This window comes from Bison bison, unplaced genomic scaffold, assembly GCF_000754665.1.
Source record: "Bison bison bison isolate TAMUID 2011002044 unplaced genomic scaffold, Bison_UMD1.0 scf7180017864466, whole genome shotgun sequence".
NCBI classification, from domain to species: domain Eukaryota; kingdom Metazoa; phylum Chordata; class Mammalia; order Artiodactyla; family Bovidae; genus Bison; species Bison bison.
Window position 1 is genome coordinate 10,882,673 of NW_011495027.1, and position 14,348 is coordinate 10,897,020.

At 40.0% G+C, this 14,348-nt stretch overlaps 1 protein-coding gene across 1 annotated transcript in view; it reads left to right on the forward strand.

Moving 5' to 3' along the window:
• Nucleotides 1–459: 459 nt before the first annotated feature.
• Nucleotides 460–14,348, forward strand: part of MTF2 (metal response element binding transcription factor 2) — a 73,885-nt gene continuing 59,996 nt past the window's right edge. Inside the window, exon 1 of the mRNA XM_010860456.1 lies at nucleotides 460–736. Within this exon, the coding sequence (XP_010858758.1) occupies nucleotides 732–736 (5 nt within the window). The 5' untranslated portion in view covers nucleotides 460–731. The remainder of the gene's footprint in view (nucleotides 737–14,348) is intronic.

The window sequence follows — 14,348 nt, forward strand, 5'->3', positions numbered from 1 at the left end:
GGAAAAAAGTGAGAAAATCTCCTGATAGGAAGGAATTTGGAGCTGGACAATAATCGCCGAACAAAATGTGATTCTGACGTCCCGGGCCTCTTCCCCGCTGAATGAAATTCGAACAGGCCTCAGGATGAAGGTAAGAGATTTTCTCCATAGAAAGAAAATTGGCAGGGCAAGACGTAAGGGTTACCGTCCCATTTGTCAGGAAAAGAACATGCAACATGAAAGTTAAACACAAGCCTTCCTCTGTAACAGAAACAGCCGCAGGACAGCCGATAGACCAGAGAACACGATTCACTATTGTGTTAGCGCCGGCGGCGGAAGGACTTAGTCCACCACAAAGTCAAAGAGTCCTTCTTTGTTCAGCTCTAGCCGCGAACGCAGAGCGCGGTGTTCTTCCGCGCTAGCTCCGCAGTCCCCGCCCCCTCGCGGCTCTGGAGAGCTGCCATTCGGCACCGGAGGCGCTCCGCTTTCCCAGAATGCACCGGCAGTCCGCGGGAAACCAAAATGGCGAAGGGTTGTAGCGAAGTGGGCTGTGTTTGAGGCCGGTGTAAGAACGCTCACTCTACCCCTCCCCAACCCTCGTCCCCACGACCTCGGTTTGTGCGTGTGTCTGTGCGGGGTGCCCGGTGGGGCGGGTGCCTAGTAAGTGCTCGGACTCGCAAGGGAAGCGCCCACGGGGTCGTGATTGGTTGTTTTTTCCTGTATGAAGCGGTTGGCACCACTGAAGTGACCGAATGAGGTGAGAGACCTTGGCCTGGGAACCAGGCTCTTCCGGAGGAGGTGGAGGGGGTGGGGAGAAGGAAGAAAGGAAGCAAAAGGGAAAGATGGAGGCTCAAGGTGGGGGTGGGGGCTCCAGTATGTGTATGGGGGTGCCTTGAAAAGAATGGATGGAAAGGAGTAGTCAGTTGGGTACTGCAGAAAATAGGGACTAAAGGAGCGAGCAGGGCATTGGGGGATGTCGGTTGCAGGAACAAGATGAAACGTTGAGACGGGGAAGCTGTGTTTGGAGGGGCAGGAAGGAACCTGGGGGCGGGAGACGGTTGGAGGGGCAGGATGAACCTGGTGATGAGGGGGTGGGGAACCGAGGGGAGGAGCCGTTAGGAAATGGGGACTGAGGGAGATGTGGGGACCTGAGTGAAGGGGTTGTCTGGGACCTTAGAGGGCGCAAAGGGAAGTAGCCGCTTGAAACAGGAGGGTGGTGAAATTGCATGGAATTGGAGTATGGGGATAGAGTAGAAGGGCAGGATGTGTGAGGTCAAGGGGAACACTAAGTAGAGCCTGAGAGCAAACCCTGCAAACTTAAAGGGAAGAAGTGGAAGGAAAAGTGTGAGATGGGCGAGAGGTACCTTATATTCGGAGCCCACCAAAAATCTGAGGCAATTCTTCTGTTTAATTAAGTCTAACTGTTAATGCCTGCTCGGATGTAGATTTGTATTATTGTATTCACTTTACAACTGAGGTAATTACGGCTTAAGAGATTTTAACTAATTTGCCAAGATTTCTTAACATGTTTTAGTAGTGCCAGAACTCTTAACTGTGTGTTTTACAATCTGGCGTCCTTGGTTGTTAGAATTTTTCTTGGGAAGCAACTAGAGGGAACAGATGAGATGGATTTATCGGGGTGATTTGACGAACTGTAAGGGTTCGAGAACAATGGGAAAAGGGGTATGAAATGCTATTCTATTCTTTAAAACATTTAACTTTGGTTGAAGATAGAGTCCATTTACTAATTCAAATATATAAACCTAGGTAGGCCTGTGTATAATGTAGGAAAGCACCATGTGAGGTCAGTATAGAACTAGAAGTATGTATATAGGGCTGATTTGACTCCAGATGCTCCGGTAGTAGTAACTTTCTCCTTCGGATTGATTCCAGGTGACCCTTCTGTACACCCTGGCTGTAGGTTGGTTTCAGTTTCATGTTTTCATTCTCGAGAATTTCTTGGCAGTGGATTGCAAAGACAGTGCATTTAAAAGTATTTAGTGTGGATAAAATACAGTGTGCGTCAATTAATGAGTGACCTTTTCGGACGTTTGAAATGCTTTGAATGGAACTGATTTGACTAAGCTTTAAGTGCCCAGTAGTTTTAGCAAGGAAAGAGCTGATTTTAAATTTCTGTTATATTCTTGGGGCTTCCCTGGGAGCTCAGCTGGTAAAGAATCCGCCTGCAATGCGGGAGCCCCAGGTTCGATCCCTTGATATTTGGAATGTTGTTCACCCTCCAAGCAAACGTTTGAAGTGATAACTTGGGATGGGAATATGAGGTGAAGCTTTTTGTTTCTGTTTTTTTAGGTTTCCAAATATAAAAATCTATTTGAATTCACATTTTAAATTTGTTCACCTCCATTTTTTTTTAAGTGCTAAAAATATTTTAAAATATTTGAATTAAGAGTGCACCTGTTTCCTGATACTGCACATTCATGTCAGAGGGCATTAACGAAATCTATACCTACCGGGAAGAAGCGCAGTCACAGTTTTAGAAGTAGAAGTATAGAAATCATCTGGCTAAACATTATATCTAGGCAAAACAATGTATTTAATTATGCTTTTAATTATGCCTGTTACCTCAGAACTCAATTAGGAAATTAATTTTATTCTGTGTATTTTGCTATGGGTCATAAACTCTTTGATGTCATGGATTATAAATAGACCTTTTCATTACATCTTTGACTGAAAGGATACTTTGCTTTATATTTCAGCATAATCTTTACATCTGACTTTAGGAAACTGGCAGTATAGTGAAATCTAGTTTAACAGATGGGGAAATTTGCCTCTGAGCATTTGCCAAGGCCAACATCTGTAGCTTAGTCGTTCTGAAAGTAAAATTTAACTCTAGCTTTAGTCAGTCTAAACTTCCATGAATGATATTTCTTTGTTGATATATTATGCTTTGTTTTCCCTGTTCTTCAAGATTTGTTTCTTGTAGCAAAATACAGTATATGTATGTGTGTGTTAAGTTGTTTCAGTCCTGTCCTAATCTTTGCAACCATATGGACTGGAGCCTGCCAGGCTCCTCTGTCCATGGGATTCTCCAGGCAAGAGTACTGGAGTGAATTGCCACGTTCTTCCTGACCCAGGAATCTGACCCAGGGATCTAACCCGCGTGTTTTACATCTTCTGCATTGGCAGGCGGGTTCTTTACCACTAGTGCCACCTGGGAAGCCCAAAATACAGTATAACAACCCTGAATTGGACTATGATGGTTTCTCTGTGGATGTTTTTTAATGTGTTCGAGTAGTGTTCTCCAATGGAACTTTCTGCAGTGATGGCAGCTGTCTATATCTGCTGTACCCAGTATGGTAGCCATAGGCCCATGTGGTGTTAAACACTAGAAATGTAACTAGTGAGGCTGATAATTGAATTTATAATTTAATATACTTCATTTAAACTAAAATTAAAATGGCCATATGTGACTGCTATATGGGACAGCACAGTATTGCATCCATTTATTAGGAATTGTCAAACCCATTAACCATGGAAACCACACGAACCCGAGGGTAAGGAACTATCTTTGAACTGAAGGGATTCACGTTCTCTTTGTACCTTTTTAAGGTGAAGTAATCTTCATTTTTGCACACACCATGTCTTCTGTCATGTATCTGTTTTCACATAACATTGCAAAAGAATAATGAAGGTAGCAATGTCTCTTGTTTTTTTTTAAGATACAAGATTCTTTTTCTTTCGTCAAAAACAACAGAAATGGATTTTAAGAAAATTAGTTTACTTTGCTATTTAAAATAATTTGTTATTTTTACACATAAAATTTCAACACATACAAAATGAACAGAAAGAAGTATAAAGAGCTTTTTGATGGAAAATTTATACATATTGAAATGCAGATATTAACTCTACACTTTAATAGCTTGAGATATAATGCATGTTTTATATTTATATATACATATACTTGGAAGCTTCCCAGGTGGGGTAGCGGTAGAGAACCCGCTTACTCATGTAGGAGACATAAGAGACATGGGTTCATCCCTGGGTTGGGAAGATTACCTGGAGGAGGGCACGGCAACAAGAATCCATGGGATTCTGCCTGGAGAATCCCATGGACAGAGAGACCTGCCGGGCTACAGTCTATAGAGTTGCAAAGAATCTGATATGACTGAAGCGTCTTAGCGGGCAGGCACACAGTCATAAGGGAGAGGCAGCATTTTGGGCTTCTCTGGTGGCTCGGTGGTAAAAAGTCCACCTGCAGTGCAGGAACCTCAGGAGATGCAGGTTCAATACTTGGGTTGGAAAGATCCCCTGGAGGAAGAAAAGGCAACCCACTTCAGTATTTTTGCCTGGGAAATCCCATGGACAGAGGAGCTTGGGGGGGACTACGTCCATGGGGTTGCAAAGAGTTGGACACGACTGAAGTGACTTAGCATGCATACATACATAATTCACATGTATGTACCCTTTTAATTTACAATTCAGTGATTTTTAGTATATTCAGAGTTGTGCAGCCATCATCATTATCTAATTTCAGAACATTTCTTTACCCCAAAACGAAAGTCTGTATTCATTAGTCAGATCAGATCAGATCAGTCGCTCAGTCGTGTCCAACTCTTTGCGACCCCATGAATCACAGCACGCCAGGCCTCCCTGTCCATCACCAACTCCCGGAGTTCACTCAGACTCACGTCCATCGAGTCAGTAATGTCATACAGCCATCTCATCCTCTGTCGTCCCCTTCTCCTCCTGCCCCCAATCCCTCCCAGCATCAGAGTCTTTTCCAGTGAGTCAACTCTTCACATGAGGTGGCCAAAGTACTGGAGTTTCAGCTTTAGCATCATTCCTTCCAAAGAAATCCCAGGGCTGATCTCCTTCAGAATGGACTGGTTGGATCTCCTTGCAGTCCAAGGGACTCTCAAGAGTCTTCTCCAACACCACAGTTCAAAAGCATCAATTCTTCGGCGCTCAGCCTTCTTCACAGTCCAACTCTCACATCCATACATGACCACAGGAAAAACCATAGCCTTGACTAGACGAACCTTTGTTGGCAAAGTAATGTCTCTGCTTTTGAATATGCTATCTAGGTTGGTCATAACTTTCCTTCCAAGGAGTAAGCGTCTTTTAATTTCATGGCTGCACTCTTTATTCTTCCCTACCCCTACCCTGGACAACCACTAATCTACTTTCTATGTTTGTATTTTGCCTATCTTGAACATTTCATACGAGTGGAATCATACATTTTTGAGGCCTTTTGTGTTCGGCTACTTTAACCTGTTGTAATGTTTTCAAGGTACATCCATGTTGTAGCACTTGTAGTAAGTACTTCCTTTTTATGGTTAAAATATATTTCATTGTATGGACATACTACAGTTTGTTTATTCATTCATCAGTTCATTGACGTTTTATCCCCACTTTTTGGCTATTAATGAATAATGCTACTGTACACATACATATGCAGGGTTTGTATGGGCATGTACTGCCATTTCTTTTAGTTACATAGCTATGAGTGGAATTACTGGGTCAGATGATACCTCTGTATTTAAAGTTTTGAGGAGCTGCCAAACCATTTTCCAAAGGCCCTGGACCCTTTTATAGCCTCACCAGCAACTACAGGGGTTCCATTTTCTCCATATTCTTGCTTATGCTGCTGCTAAGTCGCTTCAGTCTTGTCTGACTCTGTGTGACCCCCATAGATGGCAGCCACCAGGCTCCCCCGTGCCTGGGATTCTCCAGGCAAGAACACTGGAGCGGGTTGCCATTTCCTTCTTCAGTGCATGAAAGTGAAAAGTGAAAGTGAAGTCGCTGAGTCGTGTCCGACTCTTAGGGACCCCATGGACTGCAGCCTTCCAGGCTCCTGCGTCCACAGGATTTTCCAGGCAAGAGTACTGGAGTGGGTTGCCATTGCCTTCTCCAAATCCTTGCTTATACTTGTCTTTTTGATTATAACCATCCTACTGGATGTGCAGTGGTATCTCATTGTGGTTTTGATTTGCATTACCCTGATGGCTAATGCTGTTACATGTTTTAAACCCTGTGGTTATTTGGGTTGTGGTATATCTTGTTTGAATAACTGCCTATTCAGGTCCTTTGCCTCTTTAAAAAAATTGGATTCTCTTTTTAGTGAGAGTTGTAAGCATTTTTGTGTATTTTGAATCCAAGTCCCTTATCAAATGTATGATGTACAGTTATCACCTGTGGGTTGTCTTTTCACTTAATGATGTCCATTGAAACACAGAAGTTTTCAATTTTGAAGATGTTTGATTTATCCCCTTTTTCTTTTTTGCTTGTGGTTTTTTTTGTTATTACTATCATTTTTCAGCTGTGCCGAGTCTTCATTGTTGCTGAGGCTTTTCTCTAGATAGGTGTATCAGTTTCTCATTGCGGTGGCCTCTCTTGTGGAGCATAGGCTCTAGGGCGCCTGGGCTTCAGTAGTTGCAGCATGTGGGCTAGGTATGTAAGGTACTTGGCCTCTGGAATGCTGGCTCAGTAGCTGTGGAGCTTGGGCTTAGTTGCTCCGCAGCATGTGGAATCTTCCGGGATGGGGGATCGAACGCATGCCTCCTGCATTGTATTCTTGACCACTGAGCTATCAGGGAAATCCCTTGCTTGTGCGTTTGATGTCATACCTAAGAAACCATTCCCTAATTCCAGTACAGTTTTGACAAATGGATATAATTATATATATTCTATCATGGTATCATAGAATATTTTTTTCTTCCTAGGAAGCTCACATGTAGCTTTTCTCAGGCTCCTCCGTCTCCCTAATTACAATACACTTTAATTTATATAATTCACCTAATATAAATACTGGAATCTTGGCAGTATGCATATCTGTTAAAATTTTTGTTTCATAAAATTGTAACTGCAGTCTTAGCTTGAAAAATTCTATTCTACAAGGGATATTATAGTAGTGGCTTAAGAATCTTAACATTATGTGGTGACAGTCCTAACCAACACTTTAAGGGTGTAACATAAAGGTTTTTTTAATGGCTTGTGAAGTCAGTTCTGTTACTTTGAATGGATAAAACCGAGTAGGGACTTAATGAGTTGTTGTTCAGTCACTCAGTCTTTGTGGCCCTGTGAACTCTAGCACGTTTACTTCCAAATGTTCCCTAAGATGAGGATATAAAAATTAGGGGAACAAGGTAATGTGAGGGATTCTTGTGATGATGGAAATATTAGTATCTTGACTCTATTGATGTTAATATTTTTGCTTGTGGTATTATTATGCAGTTTTCAAAGATGCTACCATTGGATAAGAGTTACACAGAATCTATTATTTCTTACAGCTGCTTATAAAATACAATTATCTCAAACTAAAATGTTTGATTAAAAAATAAAAATTAGGGGGACAAAAATGGACCAAAGCAGGCATAGCAAGACGAGGGCAAATTTGGTTTGGTTTCAGTTGGTCAGGTTCTAAAAATAGTCAACTTTTGTTTTTCTCTACTCTTACTAATGAAGTTTATATTGCAGATAAAGCTCCCACAATTTTTTTAGGTTGTAGTGGGGGGTTGAAGTGGAAAGACTCAGTTATCTACTGGAAAGTACTGAATGTTCACTCAGAAGATTTGGGTTTTTGTTTAATCTACTAACTCTGCAGCAGTTTTAGTTTCTTTACTTATGAAACAGGGATGTTACCCACATATGTGATTCACAGGATTGCTGGGAGGGTCAAGAAGGAAAATAAAGGAGAAAGCGCTTTAAAAACTCTAGGTCCAATGTAATTGTTTAGTATTATTTTCCAAAATCTTTTTCCTGAAGAGTTGTATAGAACAAGAGAAGTACCTATGATGAAACCTATACATTAAAAACACCCTCTGCAACTTCCCTCTCCAGATGACGAGTATGTCAAATAATGAATAATTTATTTTTCCCTATTCATAAGTATGACTTCAAACATGTTAGCTAAATTGCCATGTATCCTGTTGAGTATACTATTTTTAGAAGTGTTACTGAACTGCATGTTGAATTTTTAAAAACCATATTAAAATTTGAAAAATACCAGCTCTTGGTATTTTGGGTTGACCAGTGCTGCTAACTCACCTTAGATAAGCGCCCATAGAACTGAAAAACCAAACCAAAACAAAGACCAGTTTCCTAGAACTCACACCCTAGAGATTCTGATTTGAGAAATTTGGTGCAAGCTTTTGTATATTTTTGTGTTTAAAAATTCTTCCCAGTTGATTTTGTTTTGCAGCCAGGGTTAAGAAGTACTGAATTTTGTTCTGGGATCAAGTTTAGGAACTTAGCAGTTCTTACTAAAACATTACTAAGAGCTTACAAAAGGAAGACTAATAATAGACATGTTTTTCATACTTGAAAATTATTTTAGTACTGTTTCCATCATACTCATTTAAAATACTTTAAATAAGAGGTTAATAAAGTAGTTAATGGAACTTTGTAGACTGGGGACTTTGCGAACTGTTAAAGGTTTTGTAAAATTGAATTTGCTGCTGCTGAGCTGCTGCTGAGTCACTTCAGTCATGTCCGACTCTGTGCGACCCCATAGACGGCAGCCCACCAGGCTCCCCCGTCCCTGGGATTCTCCAGGCAAGAACACTGGAGCGGGTTGCCATTTCCTTCTCCAATGCATGGAAGTGAAAAGTGAAAGTGAAGTCGTTCAGTCATGTCCGAACCTCAGCGACCCCACGGACTGCAGCCTTCCAGGTTCCTCCATCCATGGGATTTTCCAGGCAAGAGTACTGGAGTGGGCTGCCATTGCATTTAGGAGCTATGAATTAGAGAATTCTCTTTTCAGGGAAACATTTAAACAGAGGCTAGATCATCGACTTATTTAGGGATATTATAAGGAGGGTTTTTTTTTTTTTCTTTCATTAGCTAGGAAGTTCTTAATTAAGGTTCTAGATTATAATGAAAACAGTGGGCACTGGCTTTCCTTTAGGTTGATGGGAATTGTCAAGGGGAATTGAATTATTCCCCAAATCAAGTTTTTCCTGAGTGTCCTCTTTTATGTTTTTTCTAGGTCTCACAGTATTTTCCACTTCATGTCTAAATCTGTCTCTTAGATTTTTCTTTTTCAAAAACAGGCTTCAGAATATAATCTTTTTCCTTTTTTTTATTTCAAGAGTTTTTGCTATTCATTTAGAGAGGAACAAACAAAAGTGGTCATTTGCAAAGATTAAAAATTTAGAATACTCTTGTAGTATTCACTGGTGCAGTGATTCTCAAATTTTTTGGTCTCAGGAACCCTTTACAATACCCCCCCCCCTTTAAAAAATATTTGTTTGTTTTTGGCAGCATGGGATCTAAGTTGAGGCATGGCTCAGGGGCTCTCTAGTTGCAGTGCGTGGGCTTAGTTGCCCTCAGTCATGTGGAATCCTAGCTCCCCAACCGGGGATGGAACCCAAGTTCCTGCATTGGAAGGTGGATTCTTGACCACGGAACCACCAGGGAAATGTCCCTGCTTTACACTCTTAATTATTGAGAATCACAAAAAATTTTTCAAGAGTCATCTCTTAATATTTACTGATTATAAATTAAAACTAAGAAAATTAAAAAATGAGAATACTTATGTATATACCCCGTTAATCTTAAGAGTGAAATCATCACATAGCATTTGGCCTCTGGAAAATTCCACCCTACAGTTGTGAGAGAATGAATGAAAAAGGCAGATGTGTCTTAATATTTAGAAACTAGCTATGACTTTGTAGACCTTGTAGATCCCTAGGGACCATACCTTGAGACTTTCTGCTCCAGTCTCCTGTTTCTTTAGGGAGTTAGGGTGGTTTTATGCATTGCATGGTGATTAACATTCCTAACCACCTCTCCTTAGGCAGATTTTTGTCAATTCCTGGAAAAAACTTGAGGCTCTCAAACATGACCTCCTTCAACTTCTGCCTTTCATATCTACCAGCTTAACTGTAGGTGTACCCATCCTCACATCAGAAGAAATGTATCTTTTTGATTCAAGGCTATTCTTTCCCTTAAAGATTCAATTTCTCTGACTTATATTTTCAGTTATCTTCTAGTATCTTCCTTTCATATTAGAAAAATGGTCAAGACTCTTCATACTTAAATACAGAAAAAGGCATTCAGCTTAACCTTGTATCCTCATGCAGATGTTTGTAGGCTTCTCTTTTCTATGTAGTCAAGCTCTTTGAAAACATAGTTTCAACTTCAGCTCTCATTTAGTTTTATTATTAGATATTTTATATATATATATATCCTTGTAGAAAATTTAAATATGAAAAAACTTTAAAAATTAATCTGTCACCCTGACAGCTACCAAAAATGCTTTTTTAAGTCTCATTGCCTTATTTCTAAGTTTATTTTTCATTTATGCTAAACACTTTAAAATTTCCTTTAGTTGGGTAATGCATGTAGTTGACTAAAAGTATCAGAGTACAGAAACAGAAGGATTTAAAATCAAAAGCTACAGTCTTCAGGCCTTCTGAGTCCTGTTTTGTGAGGGAATTGCTTTCTTTTTAAGTGTTACATTTCTTTGTTCTGCTCATTATTTCCATAATGCTAAATGATACTTTTTATACTATTTGATTTATTCACTTTAGACATTTTGCTGGATAAAGACATTCCTGTTGCGGTAAAGATTCAGTTCACTTAGGCCCTACATCTCTTTTCTCCTTTCCAGTTTTGGGTTTTCTGTTGGTTAGTTCTTTAAACTTAAACCTTCTTTCATATTCTGTCAGCTTTAGACTTTATTCCTCTACTGTAAGGCAAGTTAAAAAGTCCCTTCCTTTGCTTTGATTTCTCTTCCTCCTTCCACTGCTTAATTTTTATCTTTACATTCCTTTTCAGTCTTAATTTTTTTTTTCCTTTTTGTAATCCAGACTGGTTGCTGTCTAGATTTTTTTCATGGCTGCCATTATGGGAATTCTCTATGTTGCTCTCTTGGGTTGGGTGTTGTATTTCTTGCATCCCATGATTTTTCTTTCTTGGAGGGTATTTCCTCACTTTACTAGAGCCAAATCCTCAAATCTTGGTTTAAGATCTTAACATTTATTTTATATACCTTCAGTTTTTCAAATTTAGTTTGGTTGATTGGGATTCTAGTTTGAACATTATTTTTCTGCACAATTTTGAGGCAATCCATTGTCTTAGAGAATCTAGTGTTTCTCTTAAGTCTAATTCTGATTCTCATTCTTTTGTAAGTAACTTGATTTTTCTCTTCGGAAGTTTATTGAGTCTCCTGTTTTCATTGTTATGCAGTTTCATGTGAATTTAGGGTTTTTGAAAATCAGTACCTTGAAGTCTTATCATTTTGAAGATTTCTGTTGTCTTTCCACCTTGGGAAATTTCCTTTCGGTTCAATTCAGTCTCAGTCGTGTTCGACTCTTTGCGACCCCATGGACTGCAGCATGCCAGGCCTTCCTGTCCCTCACCAACTCCCAGAGTTTACCCAAACTCGTGTCCATTGAGTCGGTGATTCGATCCATCCTCTGTCATCCCCTTCTCCTGCCTTCAATCTTTCCCAGCATCAGGGTCTTTTCAGATTTCCTTTTATTATTATTTAAAAAATAATCCCTCACATCTGTTAGATTGACTGTTACCAAAAAGTCGAATAACAAGTATTGGTGAGGGTGTAGAGAAAGGGAATCCTTGTGCACTGTTGGTGGGAATGTAAATTGGTGCAGCCACTACGAAAAACAGTATGAAAGTTCCTCAAAAAATTAAAAACAGAACTACCATATGATCTAGCAATCCCATTTCTGGGTATTTATTTGAAGAAAATGGGAGCAGGAACTTGAAATGGTACACAGTTGACCTAAAAGGACACAGGTTTGAAGTGTGTGGATTCCACCTAATGTGGATTTTTTTCAATAAATAAGAGTACCTGTATTTTCACTTCATAGATCTTTAAATTAACTAAGCGTTGGGGGAAAATTTGTTTGATTAGAGATCACAAAATGTGGAACCAAATGAACTAGAATTTGATTATAATTCTATCCAAGACTATTTCAGCTTATTGACTTTGAGTTATCAGTTCCTTTGTTTTTGAGTCAGAAATAGGAGCACTCAGCTTTTTGACTGTGCATTGGTGTGGGGGTTGATTGGTGGCTCTAACCTCCAGCTTGTTCAGGGGTCAACTGCATATACTTCCTATGTTCATTGCAGCATTGTGTTTATAATAGCAAAGACTTGGAAACAACCTGAGTGCCTATCAATGGATGAATGGATAAAGAAAATGAGGTAGGGTTTTGTAGGTGTGTGTATAATGAAATATTCAGCCATTAAAAAGAATGAGATCTTGCAATTTGTGGCAACATAATGTTTGGATCTTGAGGGCATTATGCTTAGTGAAATGAGTCAGAGAAAGATATTGTATGATCTAAAACAACAATAGCAACCAAAAAACCTAAGCTCATAGATACAGAGAACAGATTGGTGATTGCCAGAGTTGTGGGCTATGGGTGTGGGTTGGACAAAATGGGTGAAGGAGGTCAAAAGGTACAAACTTCCAGTTTGTAAATAAAATAACAAAATTATATCCCCAAAATAAGGTTTGGGGATATAATGTACAGCATGCTGCTGCTGCTGCTAAGTCACTTCAGTGATGTCCAACTCTGTGTGACCCCAGAGACAGCAGCCCATTAGGCTCCGTCGTCCCTGGGATTCTCCAGGCAAGAACACTGGAGTGGGTTGGCATTTCCTTCTCCAGTGCATGAAAGTGGAAAGTGAAAGTGAAGTCGCTCAGTCGTGTCCTACTCTTAGCGACCCCATAGACTTCAGCCTACCAGGCTCCTCCGTCCATGGGATTTTCCAGGCAACAGTACTGGAGTGGAGTGCCATTGCCTTCTCCAACGTACAGCATAGTGACCTATAATTAATATGCTGTATTGCATATTTGAAAGTTGCTAAGAGAGTAGAACTTAAAAGTTCTCATACAAGAAAAAAGATTGTGACTGATGTTAACTAGATTATTGCTAACTGATGTTAAACTAAACTTTTATTGTCATTTCAAAATATATACAAATATCAAATCATATTGTATACCTGAAACTAGTATAGCATATGTCAGTTGTATCTCAATGAAAGAAATGTTAACTAACAAAAATAAATTAAGTGCTGTGGAAATGTATTTCTAGATAGGAAAAGGTGTTTCAAACTACTGTTAAATGTCTTTTTTTAAAGGCTTATTACAGAGCAGTATATAGAGGAGACCTGATTTTTGGGGTGGAGGGCTATGTAATTCTTAAAATTTATTGACTTTAATTGGAGGATACTTTATAATATTGTGATGGTTTTTGCTCTACATCGACATGAAAGTAGAACATATTTTTAGAGATGATAATATATATCCACACGGGTCAAAAAAATTTTTTTTTGTCCTGTGCTATCTCTTGGTTGATGGCCTCTTTTCTTTTATATTGTCCATTTTCTTGATGATTTACTCTGTTCCCCACCCTCACTCCCCAATATTCCGGGATATTGACTTATTTTTCCTGTTCAATTAAACTTTTTCTTAAATCTTATTTTTAATTTCTAGGGGCTTGTTTGTGGATTCTGATTGTTCCTTTTTTACATCGTCATGTTTTCAGTTTTTGGATGCAACATATTTTTTATTTTTTTCTATGTGTATTTTTAGACTCTCTTTATTTGCTAGCTAGCTGCACTGAGTCTTAGTTGCCACACATGGAATCTTTGATCTTTGTTGCAGCTTGTGGGATCTTTAGTTGTGGCATGCAAACACTTAGTTGTGGCTAGTTTCCTGACCAGGAATCAGTCCGGGGTCCCCTGCATCAGAAGTGCAGAGTCTTAGGCAGTGGACCACCAGGGAAGTCCCTGGACATTGTCCCCCCCCCACCCCACTTTTTGGCTATTACGAATAATGCTACTATAAACATACATATGCAGGGTTTGTATGGACACGTGCTTCCATTTCTCTTTTAGGTATGTAGCTATGAGTGGAATTATTGGGTCAGATGATACCTCTGTTTAAAGTTTTGAGGAACTGCCAAACCATTTTCCAAAGGCCCTGCACCTTTATAGCCTCAGCAGCAACAATGAGGGTTCAGTTTCTCCACATCCTTGCTTGTACTTGTCTGTCTTCTTGACTATAACCATCCTTGTGGGGAACTTACCTGTTGGTCCGGTGGTTAAGAATCCTCCCTCCATTGCAGGGGACGTGGGTTCAATCCTTGGTCTAGGAATTAAGATCCCACATGCTGTGGAGCAACTAAAGCTGCACACCACAACTATAGTCCCCATGTGCTGTAAATACTGAGCCTGTGCTCTGCAACTGGCCAGTCCCATGCACTGCAACAAGAGAAGCCTGAGCACCACGACTAGAGAGCCCAAGTGCTGCAGCTGCTGAGCCTGCGAGCTCTAGAGCCCTTGCTCAGCAGCTAGAGAAAGTGTGCGTGCTGCAACAGACCCAGCACAGCCAAAAAATACAAAAAACCAAACCATGCTAGTGGATGTGCAGG